The 25,682-nt window shown below is 41.4% G+C and overlaps 1 protein-coding gene across 4 annotated transcripts in view; it reads left to right on the forward strand.

The window, feature by feature from the left end:
• JADE2 (jade family PHD finger 2) overlaps nucleotides 1-25,682 on the forward strand; it is a 214,210-nt gene that overhangs the window by 64,425 nt on the left and 124,103 nt on the right. For all 4 annotated transcript variants that reach the window (XM_034403960.3, XM_034403949.3, XM_034403944.2 and 1 more), the window contains exon 4: nucleotides 3,386-3,543. In XM_034403960.3, coding sequence (XP_034259851.1) covers nucleotides 3,386-3,543 — 158 coding nt within the window. The remainder of the gene's footprint in view (nucleotides 1-3,385; nucleotides 3,544-25,682) is intronic.

Consider the following 25,682-nt stretch of genomic DNA (forward strand, 5'->3'; position numbering starts at 1 on the left):
TATGTGGGAATGACCTTGGCCAACGTGGTATATGTGTGTGTGGAGGGGGTGGGGGGAGAGACAGATGCTACCAGAGAATAATTGATAAAAGTGTGTATCCCATAGGGAAAGAAACTCAGAAAGGAACCTTCCTAACTTCTCAGGCTGTAAAAGAGAGGGTGGGAGATTTGAATCATCAGACTTGCAAGATTCTATCAATGTAGCCTTGCAAGAAAATATAATTAGATCATCTTATCAGGTTTTCTGTCTGAGAAGGCTGACAGGGAGTACTTTCATCAGAATATTACTCCATATGTTTAAATTTCTGGATAAGTAAGAACATATCTATTAGGTTCGGTAGACACAGTTTGTCCTTTTTAATTATTTATTTAAAACTATTTTTGTTTGCCTAGTGTCTGAAGACAGTACAAGGACTGTTTTCATTCTATTTGGCAGATACTCCACTGATTCACTGCTATGATAGGCTTACCTGAATAGAACTGTGATTTATATACTTAATCCACTTTTCTGGGCTAATAGCCTGAAGCATTACTGAGCTGCAGTGGTTAGACTGCAGTACTACAGGCTACTTCTGCTGCCTGCCACTGCCTGCAATTTGGCAGTTCAAATCTCACCAAGCTCAAGCCTTCCGTCCTTCTGAGGTGGGTAAAATGAGGACCCAGATTGTTGGGGGCAATATTCTGACTTTGTAAACTGCTTAGAGAGGGCTGTAAAGCACTGTGAAGCAGTATATAAATCTTAAGTACTATTGCTATCATGACCAACCATGTAAATAGGTTGATGCAACATACTAGACCCGTGATGACAAACCTATTGCATGCATGCCACAGGTGGCACGCAGAGCCCTCTCTGTGGGCATTCCAGCCATCGCCCCAGCCCAGCTCCACCGCGCAGACGTGCGTGCCTCCTGCCAGCCATCTGGTCTTCAGGTCTCTGCCGTGCAGGGGGCAGGGCACATGTGCGTGGTGCGTGCATGCGCGAAGGGGCGGGTGCATGTGCGGGGTGCAGGAGGTTTTCCAAGCCCAAAATGGGGCATGGGGGGAGCCTTGTGCTGCGCCCCCACACCCAATTTTGGCTTCCATGTTGGTGCAAGAAGCTTTCCAGGTTCCAAAATGGAGCGGGGGGGCCATGTGAGCCCCCCCCCGCGCCCTGCTTTGGGCCTGGAAAGCCTCCTCCACCACCTGGAAGCCAAAAGGGTGCAGGAGGGCTGGGGCGCATGTGCGGGGGGCATGCACAGCGGGCGCATGTGCGGGGGCAGGATGCATGTGTGGGGGGAGCACTTGCATTGCATTTTGGGGTTTCGGGCACATGCTTTGGGCACTCAGCTCCAAAAAGGTTAACCATCACTGTATTAGGCTGAAATGTAGTTGGCTAGTTTGTGACTTTGTGCAAAAATAGCCATAGGTTCACCCTAATATGCGAATTCTCTCTTCCTGAAGAAGTACAATACTATGAGTATACTAACTTTCATATGGCATATATTCATCAAATACCTGTGAGGCTTTGAACTTGAAAAAAGAGTTAGGGAAGTGGGGTATTGTGGTGTATAAATCCATCCACAGGTATATCTGGTATGTTCCTATGTCCCACAATTTATATTTATTTATCACTACTCAGCAGACAAGACATTTTTTTATGGATGTATACATTTCCTCCAAGGAAATCATATAGAGTACAAAGTTTTAGAGAAGTCAGTGGAAAAAAGAAGACTTATCTCTGTAACATTCTAAAGCACTTCAAAAGAGTAATTTTAAAAAAGAATACTTATGAACAGAGGATTCCCATTTGTTTCAGAGAGTTTCTTCAACATATATTAACAATGTGCTAGACAAGTGAATATTAATGTATGGAATTCAAATGGTATATGCTTGAACCAGTGGTGGGTTTCAAATTTTTTTTACTACCGGTTCTGTGGGCGTGGCTTGGTGGGCGTGGCAGGGGAAGGTTACTGCAAAATCCCCATTTCCTCCCGATCAGCTGGGACTTGGGAGGCAGAGAATAGATGGGGGCAGGGGCAGTCAGAATTTTTACTACCGGTTCTTCGAACTACTCAAAATTTCCGCTACCGGTTCTCCCGAACTGGTCAGAACTTGCTGAAAGCCACCTCTGGCTTGAACAGACTTACACTTATATTATCCACTAGTTTGTCCAAACCTATAGCTTATCGATGGAGGTATGGGCTTTTCAAAGCCGATTTTGAAAAAGCATGAGAGGTGAGAGTTTGAATTGCTTAGACTAATCACTAGAGTTATTTATTTTGTTCTATATCACTGTCATGCGCAGAGATGGAATACAAACTTCAAGGCTGCAAATCTTCTTGCAGTCAATTACCAAGGATTAGATTTTGCTATGCTATGTCAGATTGTCATAGGCTAGTCTCTTTTTCTACCCCTACAGTAAAATTAAGAAGCTCTAGAAAGAAGGAAAACTTCTTAGCCTATGCATACATACCAAACACACAATTCAATTCAGAAGTTACAAGCAGCACTATAAATTGCTGTTCCAGAATAATTTCTGTGAGAAATGAGGGCAAATCGAAGGATGCACTGGTTTCTAAGCATAGAGTATCCCTAATTATAAAGTACAAATTGGAGACTACTTGCTAATATTGCCATACAAAGATCCCCCTGGTCATTAGTGAATAAAGTATTTGTGATCTTTCTCTTGAGTATAGTGGTACTTTCCTTAACAATAAGGTTGTACTTTGAAAAGAATAATTTCTAAAAATTAAGAGGAGAAAGTTTGTTTTCTTGATTTATATGAATAGTAAAATGAAACATACTTGAGAATTCAGACTGTGCACATGGGAAATATAAGGAAAGAACATGTCCAAGGGAAGAGTAGCACAATGGAAAGAAAACCAGAATAATAGTTGCTAATTTCATTTAGTATCATGTGGGTGATGGTGCATATATTCATTACCTGAACAAAAAAGTACTTGTCCTTTTTCTCCAATGTTAAATGTTCTCAGTATTAGTTCTACTTCCAAAGGAACTTAGCTCCCTTGTTCAGTGCTTCACTTGCTCAGAAATAAATTTGATTAACTTGATTCCCTACCACCACCATTGTCAATATCAAATCATTTTCAGCCTTATTCAGAGCAGTATTGCCCAGTTTTATAAACAAGCCCTTCTATGATTTGATGCTGTTCTCCTCTAGTTCTTCAGAGCTGCCTATTTGATCCCAGGTTTGATTTTTTTTTTCTGATTGGCTGAATTCAGACATGCCAGCTTAGCATGTATGTAAGGAGCCACTTTATAGGCCATATCTATTTCAGCTTGTCCAATCCACTCCCTCATCTGTTCCAAGCTTGGCAAAGTTTCTACTTTCAAAATCTTCATTGCCAGTGATTATCATTACTGTCCTTTTCATCTCTCATCTTCAGGTTTTTCGCACCGACTTGATAACAGCAATGAAGATCCCAGATTCTTTCCAGCTGAGCCCAGATGAGTACTATATCCTTGCTGATCCCTGGAGGCAAGAGTGGGAAAAAGGTGTTCAGGTGCCAGCAAATACAGAAACGATCCCAGATCCAGTGGTAAGGTAAGTGAGGCTGGTACCCTTTTCTCCTTCCTGAATGAGATACATGTTTATGTTTCGGTTTGGCTTGGCTTTGTCTCTGTGGCACTGTATTGATTTCAGTGTTTAGCACCTGTGTTTCACTGAGGGCTTTCCAAACTCATTAAGTAAATCTGCTGGTAAATAAAGGCAAAGAACCATGCAGTATGATCTTGAGGTTACTCAAAAAGAGGAATCCAGTAGCACAGCAGTGCTGCAAGTCTTCTAAATTGTCAGGGCAATTTAATGCAAAACATGTTTCTCAATGGATTCTGGAACTAAAATGAATAAGTAAAACAATAGGTAAAGTTCTACCTATATATTTGTATATAGGTGTACCTATATATTTGTATATAGGTGTACTGTTGTGACTTATTAAACCTTTGGAGTGTGCCGTGTCTATTATGGATGATTTCTTTGGAAACATTTAACATTTAGGAACAAGGACTCTATAAGGAGGAATGTTTGAAATGTTCTTTTACTTTGTCCTGGAAGGCACTGTTAGTGAAAGCCAGAGTAGTTGATAGAATGGGATTGTGCATACTACACAGGGGTGGGTTCCAAATTTTTTTACTACCGGCTCTGTGGGCGTGGATATTGCTTGGTGGGCATGTGACTGGGTGTGGCTTGGTCATGTGACTGGGTGGGCATGACATGGTGGTCAGGTGACTGGGTGGGCCTGGCTTGGTGGTGATGTGACTGGGTGGGCGTGTGACTCAATGTCACTCTTGTCAAGGGGTGCCTTGTTCACCTTTTTTCAACTTTATTATCTACATACTATAGATGTACTTTCATGGACCACTGAAAGGAGGAAATGGCTCACATGCTTTCCCCAAGAGTGTGATAGGCAACAGCCATTTAAGGGGCTGCCAGAAAGAAGGGAGGCAATGTATTTTCCAAAGCACCAGAAGGCAAAATAAGAACAATGGATGGAAACTGAACAAACCTAAAACTAAAGAGAAATTTCCTGACAGAACCAACATAGGTGCAGAAATATTTCAGTCATAATTTTACATATAAAATAGCCATTCATGTAATACAACCTGCATATTGTTCAAAACAGTAATTAGTATTATGACTGATGTTTGACAGCAAGTCTAAAAGTCAAAGATCACAAGAGTGCTGCTTTCTCTACATACAAAACATCACATACCAAGAATAGCATATTAAACTGGACTTATGCAACCTGATGTACAAAATAAACACACACATATTTATGCTCTGGACTATAGACATTGAATGCATATAAATCTCTGAAAAATGTGATAGCCCTGGGCAAAAAAAGGCAGTAAAATCATTCTAGGTGTAGGGATAGTGTAAAATATTAACACATGATAAATAATGGAACAATTAAAAATAATAGCACAGAGTTTTCTCTCTCTCTTTCCCTTCCTTCCTCTTCCTTCCTTTTTCCTTCTCTTCTCTCTCTCTCTCCTTTCCTCTTTCTTTCTCTTTCTTTTTTCTTTTTCCCTGTTTCTTTCTATCTATCTATCTATCTATCTATCTATCTATCTATCTATCTATCTATCTATCTATCTATCACTCTAAGGTTTGATGAAAGCTGTCACAAGCTTAGGGTGAATTAAGTCTTTCTCCAAAACTTAAACCAGGATTCCAACAAAAACCTCTAGGTCAGCATGAAACTCAGGTTTCAACTTTTATCCAGAGACCACCAAATTCAAAAGTTCGGGACAGACCAGGTCTCTCCATCTTAGATTTCCCAATTAGCCCTGGCAATCAGGAAGCCATAGGTGTGTGCCAGCTCCGAACCCTCAGCCACCCTGGGCGGCAGGAGGGGCAAGCTTCATAGCCATGTGGCTGGGAAGCTTGTCGAACTGCCCCCGCCTCCCATGGCTACAATTCAGGAGGCTTCGGGAGCCGCTAGCCAGTAGGAAGGGCAAGCTTCGTAGCCACATGGCTGGGAAGCTTGCCGGACTCCCCCCCCCATCTCCACCGTGGCTACTACTCAGGCAGCTTCAGGAGCCACTGGCCAGCGGGAAAGGTAAGCTTCGTAGCCACGCGGCTGCTGCAAAGCTTGTCTGACTGCCCTGTCCAATCCCCGCCGTGGCTGCAAAGGCGGTGGCTTTGGGAGCCGCTGGCCGGCAGAAATGGGGCTGGCCGGTGGGAAGGGGGCTGCTTGGCCTGGCAAGCTTTCCAGCCACACGGCTGCTGCAAAGCTTACCTGGCTGCCCCGTGCAACCCCGTCCCCACCGTGGCTGCAAAGGCAGTGGGTTCGAGAGTCGCTGGCCGGCGGGAAGAGGTCTGTCCAGCCCACCAAGCTTTCTAGCCACGCGGTGTCCAGGCCCAAAAGGTGAGTGAGCCTCGCTGTGTCCCCACGAGGCAGCTCTTTGGCAGAGTGCAGCGGCTCTCCCTCACCCACCCACCCGCCAGTGTCGGTCTTACCTTCTAGATTTCCATGCACCTCTGAAGGAAAGTCGGTGGCAGGAGACAGTAGCAGCGGCCTCAGCAGGAGAGGGCAGGGGCAGCATGGAGGGCAAAGCCACTGGCCCGGCAAGCTGCCCCCCCCCGTCCCCACCGCGGCTGCAATGGCAGTGGATTTGGGAGCCTCTGGCCAGTGGGGAGGGGGCCGCCCCACCCAGAAAGCTTTGCAGCCATGGAAAAAGCTACTGCTGTTGCTGCCATGCTGCTGTCGCCACCATGTTATTCGCGCATGGATATCCCATTGGACTTGCAAGGCAATAGGGTGCACGTACGTGAAAACATGGCAGCAACGAACATGGCGGCCGGGGCGAGCAAGCAGTGATTGGGGGACCAGTTCAGGGGCGTGGCCAGCCGGCCATTGCTACCGGTTCTACGGCCTTGGCCAAATTTCCGCCACCGGTACACGTGAACCGGTAGCAATCCACCATTGATGCTACAAAAATCATATGGAAGAACAGCTTTAGAATTTGTTTGATTACAGTGCTTCTCTTCTGTTCGTTAAATAGCTTGTTCCTTTCTTCAAGCTTCTGTGCAAATCTGAAAATATGCTGCTGCAACCTTAATAAATCAGATCATTAAATCTGTGCCTCTTTAATGCAACTTTTAAAGCTGGGGTATCTTATTTTAGGTTTGCATTGAGATCTGAAGAAAAAAAAAGAATTTTAAAGGATAGCAGAAAGATGCTGCGCTTGTCCGCTTGTTCTTCTGAGTCATTTTCAAAGTATGCATTGTCTTAATATGAAACATGAACTGTAACTCTTAATTGCTGAAATCAACCAAATGAAAATTTACTAAGAGTTTAAGGAAGTTGGAAGGCAGATGAAAGGCATTCCACTTCATTAGAACCTACTAGCTCTTCTTACAAAACCTTTTCTTGCCTTTTCTTTTTCTTTTTTTTTTTTTTTGGCTTTCAAGAGAAATAGGAGGCATATTGTTCTAGCTCTATTAACGTCTAGGAGGTGCTTGGGTTTTTGCTTCATAACCAACTATAGATTGTTTCCCTGCCACAGGTCTATTTCGAACATGCTGCTGGGACTGGAAAGCAACTTTAAAAGGGTTACTTGCTCTGTAGGAGCAACTTTTAAGGCTTATAATAATGTCAGTCCTAAGTCTTTTGATGTAAGGGGATGAATTTAGGATGTGTGGATTGGATACTCTTAGGTGAGAACTGATGTTCCATATCATTTGTTCCGTTCTGATGAAAGATGAGACAGAGCTGGATGTTTTCTTTGAACACACATGTCATAGTTTGAATGGTTGGGTGATTTTCACTTGTATGTGCTGTTCCATAGAGAACTGAGCCAGGCGACTGAGTTTTAGTCCCACTTTAGGCATGAAAGCCAGCTGGGTGACTTTGGACCAGTCATATTCTCTCAGCCCAGTCCACCTCACTGGGTTGTTGTGGGGAAAATAGGAGCCATGACACTGTCTAGTTGTTATCAAATTGGTGTGTAGGGCCAGGCTTACTGTCAACTAATTTTTTGTTTCAGTCTCTGAAGGGGTAGACTGGATATGGGGTAGTGGTGATGACAAACGCTATTTGGCTGTCTTGTCATCTGGTGAGTGTTGGTTCCATGGTGGCATGCCTCTTCTGCTAGGATTAGGGGCCCACAAATGTGATCCATCTTAAGACTTAGGGAATCCAATGAATTTCTAAATCCTCCAGGAGAGTTTGTAAAAACCAGGGCAAGAATCCTGTCAAGGCTCTGATTGAGAATGGAATTATGAGAAAAATGAGCTACTGATATGGTCAGTCTCAAATGTCTTCTCAGACCATTTAGAACCGCAATTTGTCCCTGATTCTCTGAAACAGAATAATGGAACAGGCTAAGAAAAACTTAAAATGTCTGTCCGACCAGGCATGCATACTGTATATCTACTAATTTGTGATGAGGCTGCAAAAAAGTTTACTTTGTAATCTCCACTGCATCCTCAAATAGACATCCAGCAAAGCTCTTCAGAATAATTAAGGTCTTGTTATTTGCCCTTGATAATCCCAAAAGCCTGCTATGACCGATTTGCAAGACATTTGGAAGATGAAATCATGTTCATGTCATCTCGTATTCTACTTTTGACAGAGTATCTGGTGCATCATTTGGTCCAATTATGTCTTAGTGCTTTCAGTTTTGAAGGCCTGAGGATATGGACACGCTGCTTGTAGCTGATCAATCTGCACCTCTTGACCCCTTCCCCTCTTGGCTGTTAGAGCTAGCTGAGCTAAGTATATCTGAAAAGTGGTTGAGCACATTTTTGAGTGGTAGCTTGTGTTGCCAGCTTCTTAAAGAGGCAGTAGTTACCCCCTTCTGAGGGACAAAACGTGTAAAGTATTATTTTCATCGAAGTATCTCCTTTGGGAGCAAGGAGCTGGAGAGGGATAATACTGTGCATCTGTGTAGTATTCTCATCTTGTTGAAAAAAATTCACAGCTATGTTGAATTTCAACCTGGATTCAGACACAATTTAAAGACCGAATTAGCCTTGGATGACCTGATGGATGACCTTCTATGAAAAAGAGATGACAGTGTGATTTTGTTGATCCTGCAGCTTTTTTGTACTATTAACCATTGGTATCCTTCTGAATCAGCTCCATGAGATGGTTTTGGAGACATGCCAACTTGCAGATACTGTATTAGAAAATAACATTGAATGACAGTACCTTAGAATCATGGCAGTTGAACAAAGCATAATCATATCCCAAATAATTTTTAACCGTCTATATGAATCTAGTGGATTTGATTTAATTTAATTTAATTTATCAAATTTCTATGCCGCCCAATTCCCAAGGGACTCTGGGCGGCTTACAGCAAAAAATAATACAACAAAGAACATAGGAGAATTATTAAAAAAACATTTAATTTTTTTTTAAAAAACATTAAAAGCCCATGCACACCATTCATGGCCGGATCTTGCAAGATTGCAACAGCGAGATGAACGGCCCCAGGCCTGCCGGAAAAGCCAGGTCTTCATTGCTTTCCGGAAGGCCAATAGGGTGGGAGTAGTCCAGATCCTGCAATCATCAGGAGAACCGTTTGATCAATATTGACATTAGCAGGTATTGTCTTTTCCTAAAGAAGAATAGTATGGCCACTGCTGTCAAAGCATTGGTTAACTGCATATTTGGATTATTCTAAAACTTCAATGAACACAGAATATAAGAGGTCAGGTTGTTGCATTGGGCACATGCTCTGGGCAATATGATCCCATCATATTATGGTGTATCAATCTGCTTTTGGGCCACAGGCAGGTTTTCCTATTCATGCATAAATATATGGATGACTTTGGTCTATGAGATTGACTTTCTGCTTCTAAACTGCATAAATACTGAGATTGTTGAAGGAGATCATATTGCAAGTTTCAACGTGTAGATTGTCACCTTACAGTTACACAGTCAGACCTTCCTCAGGAAGGATGCCTGCTCTTCTCCACTAGCATTCAGTGGTCCCATTGCTGCATTGTTTTGGTACCAAAGACTGATCTTTATACCTAGGTCTCTCGCATAGGGACAAATTCTTCTTTCATACCTATTCATCTCTTTGATTGTTTAACTTGGTTTGTTTATTTAATGTCAAACCACTTAAAGTTATTTTATGAACGGTAGTATACAAGTGTTTTAATCAGTAATAAAAACGAAGTAGCATAGTTTGCACATTGCTTGATCAAGCTATTTCTTACATATTATCTTTTCTTTCAAAGTCCACTGAGAATATTTTTCCTCCCTAGTTTGAACCTGGTTAAGCAACCCTTTGTTCTACTAGGAAATTTGGGATCTTGGTCATTTGTGAAGGTCTCTCTTTACAACAGTGTATATTATTTATCACTAATAAAAAGAGCATTTTAATAGTGTAAATATCCAATTGCTGTTCCCCCATGTATACAGTATACAGAAAAGGAACCTGTGGGAAGCTGTACACTGACTTAACGGTATCTGTCTCTACTTTTTTTCCTTTCTTTTTTGTAAAAGTCAGCTGTGATAATGTATAAAAGATTTGGGGAGGCTTCTTTACTTCAAAGATGTTAAGTGTCACTATGAAGACTGATTAGATAGCATTCTTACTCTGCAGAAATAATGCTTTGACAGGAAACAGAATTTTAAACATGTTTAAGGTGTTTTTCAGATTTTATCCAGGAAATCTCTCCCCACCCCACAGGATTCAGTAAAGTCAATAATTGCCTGAAGCACTGCTTGCTCAGCAGTGACAGCAGCAACAGCTGTTGGTGAAGGAAAGTTATGAAATAAACTTTTGTGCTTTCATCTCCTTCCATTAATATGGGGGCAGGGAAGGCAATAACCTTCAAAAACTAGAAAAAATGTAATGAGAAATTGGAAAGGAAATTAGGCAAATTACATTTTAAATGTATTCGGTATTTTAACATGTTGGTAGAATGTTTGTCTTTACCAACTTAGATACATGCATACTATTTGCAGTCCTGAATGTTCTGCTGTAAAGCTAAAGGTTGAATCCGGTGCTGGGTCAAGATGAAAAGTGATATCTTGGCATTGCCTGGGCCGGAGGTTCCTATTTAAAGCCAGGCTAAACAGATTCACATTTTTGCAAATGTACTTTGCAGGCATATGCAGTTGTTTAACATGGTCAGCTCTTTCTCCCCGGTGGAAGGCTACTGAATATTCTGACTTCATTCCAGTACAGCAGTAGACATTTGAGATTCCTTTGGAATCAAGGAATTCAAGACTCCTTTGGATTAAGCATAGTCTTCAGACATAATCCCCAGTAGGCAATAGGACTGTCCTGGCTTGCCCTCAGATGGGGTGGATTTCACTTCCTATAATATCTAGACAACATAATATCCAGTCATTGGTTTTGCTGGCTCATGATTATGAAAGCTGAAGATTTCTCACATTTGGTGCACAACATCTTGGGAAAGGATGCATCATTTAGATATAGATTGAGATATTTAGTGCACACATAGTGCTTTAGAGAGGAGAAGAAAATTTAGGGTGATGAAATACATCAGATCTTCTTGTTTTCCAAATCTAGAAATAATTTCATCTATAGAGATTGTTAATATACTATCTTATTGCTGCTCAAAAAAAAAACCTTGAAAGGGTTGTTTTTTTTTAGTTTTTAACTCATCTATCAAATCTGTTTTCTGAATTAATCTTGCATTTGGTAGATGCAGAAGTGGTAAGGTTTTTCTGCGCTAGATACAGACTAAGATAAGATTTGCAAGAGCTGATTTATTGGATTTCTAGAAATCTGAGCTTCACCAACCACATATTCACTGCATCCACAAGGAGCAGGTTATCCATTGGGAAAATATATTTATTGAAATATAAAACTGCATCTGTCTTGCTATAGCAGATTAATTGAGTGAAGCTAGTTGGGGGGAAGAAAGATAGCAGTTGTTGTTAAACAAAGTTGGGTGTCGGAAATGCGTGCCTTTCTACTTCAGACTGTCGGACATCCCAGTGAGTGAGTTGGTGTACTCTGCTATAACCTCAAATTCACTGCATTCCTAGTCCAGGCACCTATCATTGAGGGCAGAGGTGGGTTCTAAAAATGTTTACTACTTGTTCTGTGGGGGTGGCTTATTTTGTGAGTATGGCTTGGTGGTGGGGTAATGTGACTGGATGGGCGTGGCCAACTTTTTTTTTTTTACTTTTAAAAGCAGGCAACTCAGCTGGGATTGCCAGAGGCTTTTAAAGGCATTTTTTCCCTACAACCACTTCAGCCGAAGAGGTTGCAGAAAAAAATGCTTTTAAAAGCCTCTGACGATCAGGCAACTCAGCTGGGATAGCCAGAGGCTTTTAAAGGCATTTTTTTCCCTACAACCTCTTTGGCTAAAAATGCTTTTAAAAGCCTGTGATGATCTCAGCTGAGCCGCGCGATCATCAGAGGCTTTTTTTTTTTTTTTTTACTTTTAAAAGCATTTTTTTCGGCTGAAGAGGTTGTAGAAAAAATGCTTTTAAAAGTAAAAAAAAAAGTCTGATGAGGTGGGCGGGGTAAGTGAGCGGTGACTGGGCCGGGGACTGGTTTGGGGGCGTGGCCAGCCAATGTTATTACCGGTTCTCTGAACTACTACAAATTTTTACTACTGGTTCTTGCAGACCGGTGCGAACAGGGAGCAACCCACCATTGATTGAGGAACTCCAAGTTCCCAGATGGATTCATTGACCTAAATTCGTTCATCTGTATTTGTTCTTCCCCATCTCTCTCACACAACTCTTTCATAGCCATTTGCACAGTGGACCATTGTCTAAACCAATAAATACATAACTTCCTGTGTTGGTACAACAGGTGCCTCCAAAGTGCTTAGCATTTCCTGTTTTAAGTTTCCTATATTTTTGCATAAACATTTTTTTCCATATAAATGTTTCAAGGCAGTTAACCTCCCAATTCAGTATAAAAATAAGTATTAAATTTGTAGGAGAAACAATTATCTAGCAACCATGAGTTACAATGCAGCTTACTAGTTTTTCCAGTCTTGAACATGTTTTAAAAATGAATGACTTAGCCACCTTAGACATTCTGGCATAAAAGATTATTGTAAGTGCAGGGCAATTGAGAATCAGAATTGTGGTGTGTAAATAGTGACCTTCTTGGATGTCTTTATGTTAGCAAACAGGAAGGAAATGAAAAGAAATGTATGCATTGTTCCTTCAGTTAGTACTCTCCCCGCCCCCCCGCTCCAATGTTTTGTCCAGGTGTTTTTCCACCTTCTGTAAAATGTCATTAAAATAAGGAAGGTGGGTTTAGATGCAAAATAGATACTTCCTAGCATATATCAAAAACATGAGTTCACCACTTTGAATATGTAAGAATCTGGTGGGTATGTTTCTATTTCATTTGAAAATGAGCTGAAAATAAAATTGACGGAGACAATATGAAATTCTAATGAAGGGATTCTTTTAGTGTTTAGCAATATAATACAGGCAGCGGGGGAAAGATCTTAAGAGTCATTGGAGGACATTATGGGGAACAAAGTAAGAGGAGGTAGACAGTTATGGATTGGTAAATGAGTGGAGTAAGTACATGTTACCAAATCTTTCCACTACACATTTTGGAGGTCTAATAATCAAAATATTTTTATTACTATTTTTGTGTTAATTTGTTCAAATATGCAAACAGTACTTCACATTTGTTGAAATGTAAATAGGTATTTCATCCCTTTAAGGTCTCTTTATAACATAATGTATCTATGAATATGAAAAAAGCTACAGTGAAGTAATCAGTAAAGAAATGAGGACTATGTATTCTGTCTGACTAGTGCTATCACTCATGATTATTTACATTTAAATTATTAAATTCCATATAAAAGACTGGAAACCACGAATCAAGGTAATGGCGTCACATGACACATTAGGAAATCATTTCACTGTATGTCTTAGACCAGGTGTCCCCAACATACCATGGTACCAGTCCATGGTGTGTTAGGAATTGGGCCGTGCAAATGTGAGCGAAGCTTCATCTGTACATACGCAGGATCTAGGTTGTGCATGAACCCTCCCATCCTCGGTCCATGGAAGAATTGTCTTTTACAAAACCAGTCCCTGGTGCCAGAAAGGTTGGGGACCGCTACCTTAGACAGATCTTCTTAGCTGGCAAATATTTAGATAGTTTATGGGGGTGGGATTTTTTTCTAAAGGGAAAAAGACAGTTGTGACACGCGATCGTCAGCCTTTTTTTTAACCTTTTAAAAGCAGGAAGTAACGACACCCGGGCGGGTGGGCAAGGCCTCGCGCTGCCATCGCTACCGGTTCTCTGAACCACCTGTCACAATCACTACTGGATCACCTGATCTGGTCCGAACTGGGAGCATTTCACCACTGGACAAGAGGTTTTACAATATGGGGCCTGACCTCACCAAGGCACTTCAGGTGCCAGTGGTAGATGCCCCAGTGGCAGCATTAGCAGCTACCTCTGTCTTAGCCAATGAGCCAGAGGATGCTCTTAGGGCTGAGGACAAGAGGGCCAAACAGTCGCTAAGGAGGGCCCATCAGGTGGCTTTCTGGGCCATTAAAGCATCCATGGCTGCATTCTTTTTTAACAGGGCTTCCCTGTTCTGGCTGAGACAATTGACCTGAGATGACCTGAGATCTCGCCAAGGCATTAAGTGATGGCGGCAGTGGAATTTTCCGCAGATGCCACACTTAATGCAGCGAGGTTCACATCTAGGGCAATTGCCTTGTCAGTAGCGACCCGCAGGCTGTGGTAGTCCACCAGTGGCAGGAGGGTGCTAAACATAAATGGTGGCTGACCTCTGCCCCTTTCACAGGGGACAGGTTGTTTGGAGACTCTTTGGATCCTATCCTTGTAGAGTCACGGGACAAACGGAAAATCCTGCCGCCCCTCTCCAGGCGAACGGATTACCGTCCCTCGTCTTATTTTCGACGCTCCTCCTACTGAGCAGTGGACAATGGATCTGGATTTCCAAGTCCCCAGAGGCCTTATTTGCCAAGACAGACAGGAACAACAGCAGGCAGATCGGACAGGGACAGGCCATAGTTTCAATCCAAATGGCCCTTTTGTGGCAAAGGAGGTTGTCAGTTTCAATGCTCAAAGTGACTGCCGGGCCGACCCTCCCATTGGGGGCCGCCTGGGTCTCTTCAGGTGTTGGGAGGATATCACCACTGATGCCTGGGTCCTGGAGACGGTAAGGTCAGGCCTCTCTAGGCCTAGAGTTCCTTTTCACACCCCTGAGGTTTTTTATTTGTTGCCCCATCTCAAGGGACAAGTCGAAGAGGGTCCTTGTGGAAACCACGATTCAACATCTCTTGGACATTCATGCAATCCAGCCAGTTCCAGAGGGCCAACGGGCTGGGATTCTATTCCATCCTCTTTGTAATCCCAAAGACCTTGGGGGGTGGAAGGCAATTCTGGACCTAAAAAGGCGGAATCGCCTACTAATCTACAGGCGATTCAAAATGTAGTTACTCCAGTCCATTCTGGTAGGCGTCCAGGAGGGCGACTTCCTCGCATCCATAGACCTGACAGAAGCTTACCTGCACGTTCCCATCCTACCGGCACATTGACAGTATCTCTGCTTCCGTTACGTTGCACAACACAGGGCTCTGCCCTTTGGCCTGTCATCAACGCCCAGGACGTTCACGAAGCTGTTAGCTGCGTTGGCTCCGGGCTCTACCTATGCAAGTCCAGTGTTACCTGGACGATATCCTGATTCAGTCCTCCTCAGGCCCCCAGGCGACGGAGGACCTGCAGATTACAATCCAGGTGCTCCAGGACCACGGGTTCTCAACAAATCTTAGCTGCTTGCCTGATTGTAAAACAATAGAAAACTGAGGAAACATCGTAAGTTGTAGGGCCCTACTCTATCTCAACTGTCCTGTTTTCTTTTCCTACTTCTTTCCCTCTATTAATTTTGTTTTCCCCCATTCTAAATATGAATTGTTTAATTTAAGTGATAGAAACCTACCCTTTGTTCAGGCACATGCTTTTTGTTGTCAGAAAAGAACATAGAAAATATTATTCTGCTTATGAATCTCCAAACACATTATTTATTTGTTTGAGTTATATCCCACCTTTCTATTCAATTTGAGCACTCAAGGAAACTCATATTCAATGACATACAAAATAAAAAATGCAACTTCAAGCATGATAAATAAAACCAATTAAAAGCCTAGTGAAAGAGCTTATATATGTTCCCTTAGCTCTGAAAATTAGAGCACATATGCTCTGTTCCTAATGAGGTTTGGTTTGCTTTGGGAATGAGAATTAGATTTTAATGAAGAGAAGGGGTATTACCTGGGAGAGCCTGTTTCAGGTAAGGCAGCAGGGGCATAAATCTTAAAAAAAAAAACTTCCAACACAAACATTTGGGATGATAGTCTGCTTAAGGCTGCCTCTCTTTTGTTTGAGAGATACCCAGTACATGAACATAGTTTCTTATTCCCAGGTCCATATATATCTGATGGGTAGATTAACTAACTAGGAAGAAAGATCCCGTGCTTACTGTGATTAGAATGTTACTTAAGAAGCATCTCTAAAGGAGACGCTAATTTCTCCCCATTCTTCTAACTTGGTCTTTTTAATAGAAGCCAGGTCAAAAAACTTCCACAATTGTGTTAGAAAAGAAATGAAGTATCCTCTTTCCCCTTAAACTAGAAGGTTTAGTAAGGAGGAGACTGCAGGCAAGCCACAGAATTTACTGAAGTTAGTAGATGGATCAGAAGAGGAAACTATAGATTTTTCCATTTTCATTTCTGAGTGATGTTATCATCAGCCATTAAACTCTACTATAGATAGAATTTATAAAGTGTGTTTACTTTCCAAAATATTGCTGGTCTCAAATAGTTTCACAACTCATCAACAATAACAAAATTTTATTCACTCAAATAAACCTAAATGTCACTTAAGAGAGCCAGCTTGGTGCAGTGGTTAAGACATCAGACTAGAAACCAGAAGACCATAATTTCTTCTTAAAAACCTCCAGGGTTGGGGCACCCACAACTTTTGGAGGCAAGTCGTATCACTGATTAATGGTCCTAATTGTCAGGAAAGGTCTAGGTCAGTTTTCTCTTTAACAGATTAACAAAGTTGGAAGGGATCTTGCAGATCATCGAGTCCAACTCCCTGCTGAAGGAGGAGACCCTACATCTGCCTCTACCTAGGATCGAACTCACAATCTCCTGATTGTGAGGCAAGAGCTCCACCTCTAGGCCATCGGGTCTTGGAAACTTCTTGTCCTGCCTTCAGGTGCTTCGGAAAATAGGTTGACACACACACAGCCTTCCTTTGCGGCAGCCTCTTATATTGGAACACTGCTATCATGTCACCCCAGTCCTTCTCTTCATTAAACTAAACATATATAATTCCCACAACTGTTCTTCATAAGTTTTAGCCTCCAATCCCCTAATCATTTTTGTTGCTCTTTTCTGCACTCTCTAGAGTCTGAACATCTTTTTGTATCGTGACCACCAAAACTGGATTCATTATAAAGTGCTACTAACACTTCATGTGATCTTGATTCTAACCCTCTGTTAATGCAGCCTAGGACTATGTTGCCTTTTTTGGCAGCTGAAGCACCCTGCTGGCTCATATTTAAGTGATTGTCCATTAGGACTCCAAGGTCTTTCTTGCAGTTACTACTATTGAGCCAGGTACCACCTATTCTATACCTATGTATTTGATTTTTCTTGCCTAAATGTAGAGCCTTACTTTTCTCACCATTGAATTTCATTTTATTGGATAGGGCCCGGTATTCAAGTCTACCAAGGTCCTTCTGTAGCTGAAGCCTATCTTCTGGAGTGTTAGCTATTCCTGCCAGCTTGGTGTTGTCTGCAAATTTGATGAGTTTTCCTTCCGTTTCCCTCCTCTAAATCATTGATGAAGATATTGAAGAGTCCTGGGCCTAGGTTAGGGTCTCGGGGTACTCCACACATACTTCCCTCCATGTAGATGCAGTTCCATTAAGGATTACATGTTGAGTGCAGTTAGTCAGCCAGTTACAAATCCATCCAATGGTTATGCTGTCTAACCCACATTTTTCTATCTTACCAAGAGTAAGTTGTGGTTACTGTGTTGCTGAAATCCAAGTAAATTATATCCACAGCATTTCGCTGGTCCACTAATTTTGTCACATTGTCAAAGAATGTAATAAGATTTGTCTGGCATGATCTGTTTTTGACAACCCATGTTGGCTTCTGGTTATGACTTTGTTTGCTTTTAAGGTGTTCACAGATTTGTTGCTTGATTATCTTTTCCAGAACCTTCCCAGGTATTGATGTCAGACTGATAAGTCTGCAGTTTCCTAGATCTAGGTTTTTTGTTTTTGTTTTTGTTTTTCATTTTTTGAAGATGGAAACCATACCAACTCTTTTCCAGACATCTGGTAGCTAGTTCCCTGATGCTCCAAGATTTTTGAAGAATATAGTTCAGTGGTTCTGAGATCACATCTGCCAATTCCTTCGGAACCTGGGCACCTTCCTGAACTCACAATTTCTGCTTGAAGAGCAGGTGACAGTTACGGCTAGAAGAACCTTCATACCAATTGCACCTATTCCTGCAGCAGGAAGTTCTAAGTTCAGTCACTCTTGCCCTAATTACTCCTATATGGATTGCTGTAATGTTTTCTACATGGGGATGCCCTTGAAGTGTATTTGGAAGCTTCAATTGCTGTACAGTGCAGTGCTGTTGGCAGTTATGCGCCCACCTAGATTACAACTCTGTTCCACATGCTGCATTGCTTACCAGTTTGTTTCCAGGTCCAATTCAAGTTGTTAGTAATATCCTGTGAAATCCTACATGGTCTGAAGCCAGTTAGATTGAGGGGCGGCTTCTCCATAGTATCATCAGCCCATTCCATCAGGTCCAGCAGAAGAGGCTTGTTATGAGCTCCATCCATTAGAAAATGTCATCTTGCAGGACCGGAAAAGGGGCTTTTCTGTTGCTTCACCCTCCCTTTGGAACTTCATTCCCCCTGAGGTCAGGCCGACTCCAACCTTGATTACTTCCAGGAGGGCTTTGCCATCCGGCCAGGGATCAGAGAGTGGCGTGGAACTCATAAAATGGCAATGCACTTCTTGAACGGCTGTGCTCTCCTGGTGATTCTATGGCAGTGATGGCTAACCTTTTTGCCATCGTGTGCCAGGAGAGGGGGGGGCGGGGGAGGGTCGCGCACGCACGTGCCCACGCGCATACGTGCGCAACCCCTCCCCCCCTCTCCTGGCACATGATGGCCTGGTAGGCCTGTTTTTCTTTCTTACCTGGTTCCAGATCCTCTCTGTGTATGTGGGAAGGGCGAAAACAGCCTTTCCCACTCCCTTGGAGGCCCTACGGAGGCTGAAAGGGCCCATTTCCCGATTCCCGGTGGGACAAGAAGTGACGTTTTTTCCTATCCCCAGCCTCCAGAACCTCTCTAGGAGTCTCTGGGAGCCTCTCTAGGAGTCTGTAGGAGCCTCTCTAGGGGTCTCTGGAGGCTGGGGACAGGAAAAAATGTCACTTCCTGTCCCACTGGGAGTGGGGAAATGGGCCCTTTCAGCCTCTGTAGGGTCTCCAAGGGAGTGGGAAAGGCTGTTTTTGCCCTTCCCACATACACATAGAGGATCTGGAACCAGGTAAGAAAGAAAAACGGACCTTCCCCACCCCGCCCCCAGCCCCTCCAGAGGCAGGAAACAGCCTGTTTCCCTACTTCTGGTGGGCCCAGAAGGCCCGAAAATCAGCTGGCCGGCGCGCGCATGCGCCCCAGAGCTGAGCTGGCGTGCCCACTAATATGGCTCCACATGCCACCTGTGGCACGCGTGCCATAGATTCGCCATCACGGTTCTATGGCATTGTTTTTAATATTTGTATATGTTCAATGCCTCCCTTATTCACTGGAACATAAGAAGAGGGAAAAGATGCAGCACTATCAGATTCACAAGATTCTGTTCTTATACCCATCCTCAATAAAAGTGGTTTTAGCTTTTCTGTAGAGCTAAGTTTTCAGTCTGCTCTACATAGTGGGGCTTGACACTATTAGAAGCAATATATAAAATAGCCCTACAAGACTACCTGGTGCTATTATTCTTTCGGAGCAAATGATCCCTTCAGGCAATCAAAGAACAGTGACTTTGAAATCATGAACAACCTAATAAAATTGCAATGCCAAAAGTTGTGGTTTCCTCTGCTTCTATTCTTTTGCTGCTGATAAGCAAATATCCATATCGGATATGAGCAGGTTATTGCTGCTACCTCTTGAACTACTTCTGTGCCAGAAGTGTTATCTAAGTGGTTCAAGAGGATCAGTTATTAATTCTTTCTCAGTTGGCTGAGATGAGATGCACCTGGGTTCCTCGCACTAGCTTTCCAGATATGTCTGGGCAGCGATCAGTCCCTCGTACAGAAAATGACAGGCCTTGGCGTAGGTTGAGATGTTAACATTTTCTTTGCTGCCATTGTGGCTGCTGCTGTGGTGCTACTTTCTTCTGTTTTCTTCCTGCAGGTCCCCTTCTGCTACTGTAGTTGGGACACTTGGCATGGACTCTTCTCAGAGAAGCAGCAACAATAATGGAAGCTGCTCTATTTCTTTCTCTGAACATCTTTTAAAGGTTCAACTGCTTCAGCTGCTACTTGGCTCCTCAGGTCCCAGTTGCCTTGGTCTCTGGCAGCCCAGTCATGTAGCTGTAAAAGACAATTGCTTGCTGCTGCCGCCACCTTCATTACTTCCACTTAGGGAACTTCTGCGGCTGCCACACTTTTCTTCTCCCTCCTGATTCCCTTTTATTATGATTCTTCTTTAATAAACTTTATGATCTGTATAATCTAAGAATTATACAGAACAAGAAATTTTTAGGTTCTTGCACTTTAACTCACCGTTCTCTTAGCTGAGCTGTATGTACATATTTGTATTGATGAGGTATACATATGGATAGGTACCCTGGGCCCTGCATTTCATATGTGTAGTGTATTACTATTTACACTCTCAGATGTATGTTGACAGAACAGTATGTATGTATATTGATAGGTTAGTTGGTATCTCCGGCAACATATTTGCAGTTGCTTCTGCCTTGCATCATTGTGCATTAATAATATTTGTAATGCAGCAAGTTTTCCTAATCACATAGTTCCTGCATGTCAATTTTCTCTTGATTAAAAAGGATATTTCTCAGGACAGGAAGATTCAGATATTTTATTTCTCAGTAACTGTCTAACAGCAAAACTACAAAGCCATTATGAAAGTGTTCCAGTGACTACTGTGTATGAAACACAAGCTCTATTTATAACAACTGTTATTCAGGTTTTTGCCCTCTTTTCCCCTCCTGCGGTACATAAAAGGTCTAGCAGTGATTCTCTCTTGGATGGGAGGTAAAGTTTCCATCTGTTCTTTGTCTGGTAATTATGTGATCTGGTATCAGGTTGCTTACTTTGATCATGCGAGAATTAACTTTCACACCACAGTCCAAAAACTTGCTCCTGTTTTTGTTGGATTAGAACCAGATTTGTAATTGTTTCTTCATGTATTTTATTTATATAGACACTCTTCCCAATCTTCTATTCCCTAGAAGACTTGAACTACGCATAATTCAAAGAAACTAGCAAAACACAAAAACAATTTAAAATGTCTACAACCATTGGATAAAAATGCTGAAGAATTCTCTTAGATTTTCTATCCTGAAGGACATTTAGTCAACACTTTTGCTGTTTTGTTAGAAATATTAAAAGTAATATTTAATAAGTCCTTAGAGGATCAAATCATCCGAGCAGGAGACTTCAATAAAGTGATCACCACTTTGGGATCTGTCATAAGATCCTTATTTACAAAATATGATGTAAGTATTTTCTCCTAAAACATATGTTCGATATCTTTTTATTTTGTCCACTTATTTTATTAATTTTGTTTTAATTTACCAAAGAGCATATTATCAAGCAAGACAAGGGCAAGTTTACAGTAAATAGTGGAACAGTCTAGAATTGAGGGCAGGGAAAGCCTTAGGAACCTGATTTCTAACTCATTTCCATAGGCAATGTTCACTGTGGCTAAGATAATTTGGGGTTCTCGTGTGCTGGTAAGGTTTTAAGCTTCATTCCTGTAATGTGGTGGGAAAAGTGCTAGGGCGGAAAGGGTTGAGACCAAGATAGAAATGCTTACTGAGCCATAAAGCTCATTGAAGGGCGTTGGTCCAAGTCTCTCTTCTTAAGATTCTTTGGCTATTTTCCCATAAGTTCTTCAGATCTGCAGTTTTAGGGGAGAGAGGAAAAAGATAGCAGAACAGAGCTGTTTGCAGACCACATCTCTCAATTTGCCCCACTTGTACATAAAGCAGCATCCAAGTAGAAGATCCCATTTTATTCTACGTGATTTTAGCATTGTTTTTACCCTGCTACCCTTCACCATCATTTATTGCAATGTTGATATCCTACCAGGGTGGCACATATGATTTTGTCTTGTCTTCAGATTAGCACATGGAGATGCAAAAACATTTTTCTCTTCATCCAGAGGCACGTCATAAAATGTCCTGATACTGGCCTAACCTGGACAGGATTTGAACTTGAAGCTTTTTCTGGGGACTCCATTCTTTCATCTCTAATCATATCCCTAATAGTCCAACATGTCAACCAGTGTTTCAGTATAAATTTGCCATCACTTATAAATAAACACTATGAAATTTTAGGTTCATAACATGTGACAAGTGCCCTAAATTCCCAAATATTTTAATGCATGGCAATAATAAATTGTCGTATTTTTCCAAAATAATTCCCCAGTTAATTGAGCTGGCATAATAGCAGTAGGAGCATCCATTGAAGGCTGCTGGCAGAATTATTTTCCCACTGGCTTTCATGAGCTAATTTATTTATGGATACTAGCTGAGAAGTCTTTAGATGACAGTATAGGTAAAGAGAAGATGACTGACTAAAAGCCTCTGTTATAATAATACAATTAAGGATTTATATAAAGGTCCTACATCATATCTTTCTTTCTCAATGAAGATTGGAGGATAAAAAGAAAAATATCTATGTTTTGGCTGACTTACATCAAGAATATGGTAATGTTTCGGGACTTGTTTAAATACGTTTTAACCATTTATCATCTTCATAGTTTTCTTGTTAGCCTTAGTTTATTCCTTTCATCCATCTTTAGTTATTTCGTATTTAGTAAGTAAGACCAGATGTGCCATTCATTCATTCATTCATTCAATTTATATGGCTGCCTATTTCAAAATATGTCTCTGGGAGCCTAACAGAAAATTAAAAACAAGATACAAACATACATTATGTAAAACATTAAAAAGGAAATATATGAACCAAATGTATATGCCATTTACTTGAAAAACTCTAGGCAGCTTATAATGATCCATTAAAAACATTCATAAATTCCATAAATACTTAAATCATTAAAATCTTTTTTTTAAAAACTGCTGCTTCCATTAACATTTAAGTTCCCCAAAACCCATGCAGAACAGGATGCTTTTCACATGACTTCAGAGGAATAAAAGGATGGGGCTAACCCACCTGGAAGATAAGCACTTCCTAAGCAATTACTTAGAGCAAATACTAATGCTGATTCCCTGACGTGGATCTCGATAATCTTATTTTTACTTATTTGATTTCTTTTTCTCGGGTTGTTACTTTAATTTTAATTATATGTACTTTCTAAGCTACCTAGAAATCAGTTTGGTGTAGTGGCTGCGGCATCAGAATAGAAGAGGCATCTGGACTTGTCCAGACAGTTGCTAGGAGTCAAAAATAGCTCAAAGGTGCCCACACACTCACACTCACACTCACACTCACACACACACACACACACACACACACACAGAGAGAGAGAGAGAGAGAGAGAGAGAGAGAGAGAGAGAGAGAGAGAGAGAGAGAAATACTATATCTGAGATATAGTAAAGCAAAAATTATTGACTTAATTCCTCGTGGTCCAGAAATGAACACAACTAGCCAAAGCTAACCAAGACCTCTCCTAGCAATGTTTTCCATCTGTTGTTCCAGCAGGAGGCATGAGTTCAAAAGAATGCCCAGATTGAACATCTCACGATTTCTGGAGACACATAACTCTGTTAAGAACTATAGACTGAACTTCAGTGGAATTGTGTGCTTTTTGTATCAACAGTAATTCCATTTTGCTGGAATGTAACTACAATCTATTTTGCATTATCAGTTCCTTATATCCCAAGTATTGGGTAAGACCTTCAACCACAGTACAGCACTTGTATGGCTTGGGGTCAAGAAATAATCCTGGGTCTCGTTGGCATTATTAATAATACTAGATCTCAAACTGACAGATGATGTCACTCTGGTTTCACGCACCAGTAAATGTTAAATGGGAGGAGGGGAGGAGCCTTGAGACACCCACATTCAAGTATCTTAAATTCTCAACCTCTCCTTCCTCAATAATGCTGATTGGGATTGCCCAGCTCTCAAACAAGATTCCAAAGGATACCACTGAACATTGCTCAGAGGTTGAAGTGGATGAGAAGAGGTGCACCACTTCCCTCAAACCATGTAGTGGGTCCTCCACAGGAATGACTAATACAGTTTCAGTTGTGTGCTCAGGCCCACAAAATGCATTTCATCAAAGACCTTCTCTGGTTGGAGGCTTAACCACCTTCTCAATAATTTTACTAAAAAATGGCAGGGTGGTGACCAGCCCATATTTTTCTAACCCAGATGATCCAGGAATGGCTTTTGTCTTGGAGAATAAAGGGAATTTAGGCCATTCCTAGTTTCTTGGCAAATACATGCTGGATGCTTGCTAAAATGTATTGCCGCATTCATAATTTACATTAACTGCACAAATATCCTATCGGAGATGTAAACCTTCCAAAATACAGATGAAGTAGCCATCTACCAATAAAAATTGAATTCATATAATGGGTCTGTGGTATTCTGGAACCTCAAGGCTAATTCAGTCGTTCATAATCCTATTTATGTGATGTGGTCTAATGAAATATGTGACCAGTGCTATCCACAAATTGTTACAGCAAATCAGATATAATTATTCTAGTTGCAGCAACTGAAAAAGTGTTGCCTCAAGATGTAAATCATCACCAGGAATCTTCATTAGTCTTTGCAGATATCCTGGACCATAATTCTAATTCTCCACACAAATATGTCTCCTAAAACAGTTGCACAGAGAAAATTTTGAATATTTACAATGGTCTCTACTTCTAATTGGATGGTACTCTAACTTTTATGGTATATTATTTCATAGGTTACATCTGCGTATTCAATTACAATTAGTGTAAATGTGTACTTTAGAAGCTTTAGAGAGCAGATTCAGAAAGTGTTATAAAATATTTTATATTTTATTCAGAAAAATTATATCAAGTCTTTATTTTATTGATTTTGTGATAGCATATTGTTTCCTCCAGGATATTTTCCTTATTCCTCTAAAGATACTTAGCATAAATTTCCAAAAGAGAGCAACATGTTTAAGCAGTGAGAAGGAATGTTACATGTTACTGACAGTCATAGATAATACATGCTTCTCTTGTGTCCTCAATTAAGTAATACCTAAGGCAGGGGTGGGCAACTATGGCCCCATTACGACCTATGGACTTCAACTACAACCTATAGCTGGACCAGGAATTCTGGGAGTTGAAGTCTACAGATTGTAAAAGGGGCCATAGTTCCCCATGGTATTCTGATAAATCATGTGCTTGGTTCACTTTTATGTACTCGACAAGGCAGGAGGCAAGAAAAAAGCTGGAGAGTGAGTACACAAATTTAAACTCACTAGGGATCACTCCCTATTTAGGTTTCTTAAGTTACTTATTAAGGAATGTTGTTTTCATTGTTGGCAGAAGTTATCAGACAAGTAATATAAATATGAATCTAGTAGACTTGTAATAGCCTGTTCGGGGCACTAATATTAGTCCCTAAATAGTCCCTAAAAAGGTTCTTGCCTTCAATAGGGCCCCTTTTTATTCTTCAACAGTAATACGTCCTGTTTTTTTCATCTGAATTTCATCCCAAGTAAATGATCATAACCTTGCAAATCTCTGTGGATGCAGGTTTGTAATCTCCATGGTGACTAAGAGGCTGGGTTCATATAAATTTTGCTAAACCATCATATGGTTTACATTGTTTTTGCATAGAGTATTGTGTGACTACAGACATTTCATTTCACGGAGCAGAGTTTATGATTCAGAATACTATGTGAATCCAGCCAATTAGTTGATTAAAAATGGTTAAAATTGGTCTCTGGTGATGCCCTGACTCATAGGCTTGTCATTCCCCAGAAGCTTTTTTTTAACTACTCTTGCCTTGAGTTTCTTT

The sequence above is a fragment of the Pantherophis guttatus genome, chromosome 2 (assembly GCF_059756535.1).
Source record: "Pantherophis guttatus breed Tessera chromosome 2, ASM5975653v1, whole genome shotgun sequence".
NCBI lineage: Eukaryota > Metazoa > Chordata > Lepidosauria > Squamata > Colubridae > Pantherophis > Pantherophis guttatus.